Below are 4,424 nucleotides of genomic sequence, written 5' to 3'. Positions count from 1 at the left end.
TATATTTATATTTATAATATATTATATATAATATTTATATATAATATTTATATACAGTAGCTTTAAACCGGAAGGTCAGATCCAGTTTCCGGGTTTTCGACCAGCAGTCACTGAGTTTCCGCTTCCTGTCACTTATTAATAAATATATCAATGGAAGCATCGTGAGGCTGCAGATGGAGATCGATAAGTGATCAGTGATTATTGATCCTGTCAGACTACAGACGGTCTGTGGCTCTGTCGGCAGGTGGCGCTGTTTGTTGCCAGCGGTCAGTGTGATGAGGATGGAGGCAGTAAACAGGGCGATGTCTCCTCTCCGCGCTGTGACACCCAGCTGCCATTAAAACAACTGGAACAACATCTGGAACAACATCTGGAACAACATCTGCTGCTGCAACACCGCTGTGACTCAGAGTAAGAGGCTAACGTTAGCATGCCCTGCTAACAGAACGCTAGCTAGGCGAGACAAGACAACTCAGTAAATAACATGCTGTTTGTTTGTTTGTTTGTTTGTTTGTTTGTTTGTTTGTTGACATTCTGTTGTTGTTGGGGACGTTAGCTGTCAGATTTCAGAGCAGCCTGCTGAGCTAACCCGCCGTCACCTCCCGTAGATATAGCGTCACACCAAACCCCCTTAAACAAATGCTCAATTTAATAATGATCTTGAGTTTAGATTGGCTGAACGAACTGCGGAGCACGCTGTTCGGTTTATTTCACTTCGGTTATGTGTTCGGTTTAATTCGGTTGGTGTCTGGACCACCGAACAGCGTTTTAATGATGTGACAGATCAGCTGGTAAGGTTTGTTGGCGCTGTCCGCTGCCGCCCTCTGTGGCTGCAGTGAGGACAGAGCAGTGCAGGAGAATCTGCTGCTCAGTCATTAAACCTTTACTGTTGTACAATGCTCAATACTGTCACCTTAAAGAAATCCCAGCAGCTCTTGATGTCTCATTTCACTGTTTGTGTGGTCGAACAAAGAGCAAGGAAACTTTAAACTGTGCAGAGTTCTCTCCAGCTGATCAGCATTCATTGTCAAACCAAACTTCACTCAATAAAACGTACATTTTACCATTTTACCTATCTGTTGAGCTGAAACATGTTCACTACAGAACACAACACATTTATGAATGAGTTTGAATTGTTTATGGTTGTCTAAGCTGTTTGTGCCTTCAGGGAATAAATAGAGTAAATGAAGCCAATAAATCATTTACTTGAACTTATATTGAAATAAAGGTTATTGTATACCAGCAGATGATAGCAGAAGGGAACAGTACAGTGCTAGAAATCTGTAAGTTCAGTGCAGCTGTGTGATTATTTAAATTAGCTTCTTCTCAGGTTCATTTTATGTGTTTTTAAATGAAGGTTTTAAACTTTCAGGACCAGCTTTGGCAGAAACATGGCCGCCCAGCCGACCCCGCCGTCCGTCCTGAGGGAGTTCTGCCCACTCTACTACCTGCTGAACGCCATCCCAGCCAAGGTACTGAACCGTTCCCAACCAGGTGGAGGATTTGGAGTTGGTTCATGAGATAATCAGTAGGTGACACATATTCTCCAGTCTGAGAGCAGAAGAAGAGAGTCCGTAACATGATCTGGGAATATTTTCTAAAGAACAAATGTAATGAAATTAAACTGGTGACCTTCCTCCACACTACGACTCCTCTGCTGATTGCATTTACTTATCTATACTGAATCTTTTACCCAGCATTCAACACTGGATCAGCTTGAAAAGATCTTATTTACCAGTCATAACTTTTACCGTAGAGGTCGGTGATGATGAAGCCACAGACGCATAGCTATCTACTCAATCATTTATTAACTAAAGTAAGAAGAATTTGAATTCTAGTGAACAACTAATATCAGAAAAAGATTGAATGGAGACGAGAAGGGCGTCGTCCTGTGAGTCAGGAGACCAGCTGCTCAGTGAAATGACCTCAATTTAAACGTTATGCAGATGACACGCGATTGTATGTCCCATTAAAAAAAACAGTGAAGAAAGAAGTTTTCATTGTCCTGTCTGTCAGAAATAAAGTGCTGGATGTCCCAAAACGTTCTCCCGTTCAATGAAATCAAATCTGAAATCATTCTCAATCTGTCGCTGTTTTACAAAAACTCCCTGTCGACAACCTGGGAATAATATCTGACCTTTCTTCTTTTCTTTCTCCACCTGACCTCCAAAAGCTGATTCATACTCTTATTTTGTCTCAGGTAGATTATTGTAATTTATCGTTTTCACGGTCAGAAAACAATCTCAGACCTTCAACTTTAACCAAATACTAGAAAGATGGTATTTGTTTTAGGATGGATTTTAAGATTTTACCTTTAAAGCACGTCACTGTTACATTACAGAAACAGTCTCAGATCCTCGGCAGGACCCTGCTGCTCCTATGTCCTGGTTCAGGACTACAGTCAGGACCACTCAGATCTGGACTCCAGAATCATTTAATCACTTTTAAATCACTTCTTTAAAAAAAAAACTTTTTATGAAGGATCATGAGTTTGACACCTGTCCTGACAATGTTAATATTAATACACATTATGTTGATATTAATGAGGATGTTAATATTGATCATGATGATGCTGATGATGAAGGCTCCTGCCTCTCTCTCTGCTGCAGGTGCAGCGTGGGTTCAGGTCCGTCCTGGTCTACCTGACGGCTCTGGACAGCAGCAGTGACTTCCTGGCAGTGGGCAGCAGCATCGGCATGCTCTACCTGTACTGTCGCCGCCTTGCACATATGAACAAGTACAGTTTGGAGGTCAGAGCTCTTCTTCTATGGTGCTCCGTCTGTTTTTACAGGAGGTCCAGCTGGGTCTTGGTTCAGTCCTTAATATGGCTGTCACTTTTTATTCCTTAATGTCATAACTATTATTCTGGGAACATTTTCTGTTTTTGTTTTGAATTTAAACTTTACAGTCTATAATCACAGTGTTTTAAAGTAGTTTGTCATGTGTTTCAGCAGAAGGTGCTTTTAAAACTCACTTTCAGTTTGACCTGTTGATTAATCCGTAAACAGAAACCAGGAGCAACGTCAGCTGTAGGACCAGTGGGACGCTGTGTGAAGTTGAATTTGAATAAATTACACGTTGGTTTTTGAAACGTAACTTCCTGTCCTTACTGAAAAAGTCCTCAGTATCCCAGAATGCATTGTGCTACAGTGTGTGTCTGTGTGTGTGTAACAGGGAAAGAGTGATGCGATCACGGCTGTGAAGCTGCTCAGCTGTTTTGATGATCTGGTTGCCGTGGGAACAGCGTCTGGTCGAGTCGCAGTCTTCCAGCTGGTGTCTCCACTTCCTGGTCGAAATAAACAGGTGAGAAGGTCGCCAGGTGTGTTTCAGACAGGTGCAGCAGGAGCTGTTGACCCCCAACACGTCTCCCAGGTTCTGTCGGCCCTCTATAACCACTGTTTCTCTCTCTTCCTGTGCAGCTGAGGCGTTTTGATGTGGTCGGCCTCCATAAAGGGTCCGTCACGTCTTTGGCGTGGAGCACCAACGGGATGAAACTTTTCTCTGGAGACGATAAGGGACGAGTGGTATTCTCCTCTCTGGACCTGGACCAGGTAAACAACACAACCATAAAGCTAATTCATTTGCAGATTATTTTCTCGATGAATCACTTTTAGTCAACACAGCAGCACGAACTGTTCAGTCTGGGTCTCCAGCTGTTACACTGACTGATGCTAACCTGCATATGTTGGACAATTAGCATCATTAGCATCATTAGTATCAATAATCAGCTATATGGACGATATCTCAGCAGCTGATTGGCTGATTGGGACAATATCGGAGAGGGTTTGGGGTTATTGACGATGCTGAATCCATTTCTGACTAAATACAAACTGGACGTTGAAACTAGTTTTTCAGATTTTGAGTTATTTATATGCTTAATATTCATTGGAGCTGCATTGTACAATTTAAGAAAGCTCAATGTAATTGGTGTGAATGTCCAGATTTGTTCAGGTTTTTTTGCTGTGCAGCATTTTGTATTTTGAAAATGTCAGAAATGGATTCAGCATCCTCAACAGAAACCTTACTCAACAGTTGTGGGCTTAAGTTGGTGCTCTACTGGCTGAACACACATTTGTCTTCAACATGGCAGAAAATAATAACAAAAACAAAAGCAGACAGATAACTGTTAACTTCAGATAACTGAACACACCTTCCTGACTGTGTGTGTGTGTGTGTGTGTGTGCGCGCAGGGTGTGTGTAAACCTGTGCTGCTGTTGGAGGAGTCCTCAGGTGTGGTCCAGATGGAGTACAGTCACCAGGTGCTGCTGGTCTCAACCCAGCAGAGATCTCTGCTGTACTGCACTCAGAAACAGGAAGTCCAGCAGCTGGGTACCAAGCCCCGCAAGAGGTACACATACTACATACATGGGACATACAACACGCTTGGAACATACGACATGTTGACAGTATTTGTACAGTATTGA

General features: G+C 42.5%; 2 protein-coding genes across 2 annotated transcripts in view; both read left to right on the top strand.

Moving 5' to 3' along the window:
- cinp (cyclin-dependent kinase 2 interacting protein) overlaps positions 1–415 on the top strand; it is a 1,420-nt gene extending 1,005 nt beyond the window's left edge. The window contains exon 4 of the mRNA XM_035673598.1: positions 222–415. Within this exon, the coding sequence (XP_035529491.1) occupies positions 222–415 (194 nt within the window). The remainder of the gene's footprint in view (positions 1–221) is intronic.
- tecpr2 (tectonin beta-propeller repeat containing 2) overlaps positions 94–4,424 on the top strand; it is a 15,013-nt gene continuing 10,682 nt past the window's right edge. Inside the window, exons 1-6 of the mRNA XM_035673597.1 lie at positions 94–411; positions 1,373–1,472; positions 2,610–2,750; positions 3,175–3,303; positions 3,420–3,551; positions 4,191–4,348. Coding sequence (XP_035529490.1) covers positions 1,392–1,472; positions 2,610–2,750; positions 3,175–3,303; positions 3,420–3,551; positions 4,191–4,348 — 641 coding nt within the window. The 5' untranslated portion in view covers positions 94–411; positions 1,373–1,391. The remainder of the gene's footprint in view (positions 412–1,372; positions 1,473–2,609; positions 2,751–3,174; positions 3,304–3,419; positions 3,552–4,190; positions 4,349–4,424) is intronic.

The sequence above is a fragment of the Morone saxatilis genome, unplaced genomic scaffold, assembly GCF_004916995.1.
Source record: "Morone saxatilis isolate NCDOM2014 unplaced genomic scaffold, NCSU_SB_2.0 Contig3, whole genome shotgun sequence".
NCBI classification, from domain to species: Eukaryota; Metazoa; Chordata; class Actinopteri; family Moronidae; genus Morone; species Morone saxatilis.
Note: the sequence above shows the minus strand (reverse complement) of the source record. Positions and strands in the feature narration are given on the sequence as shown.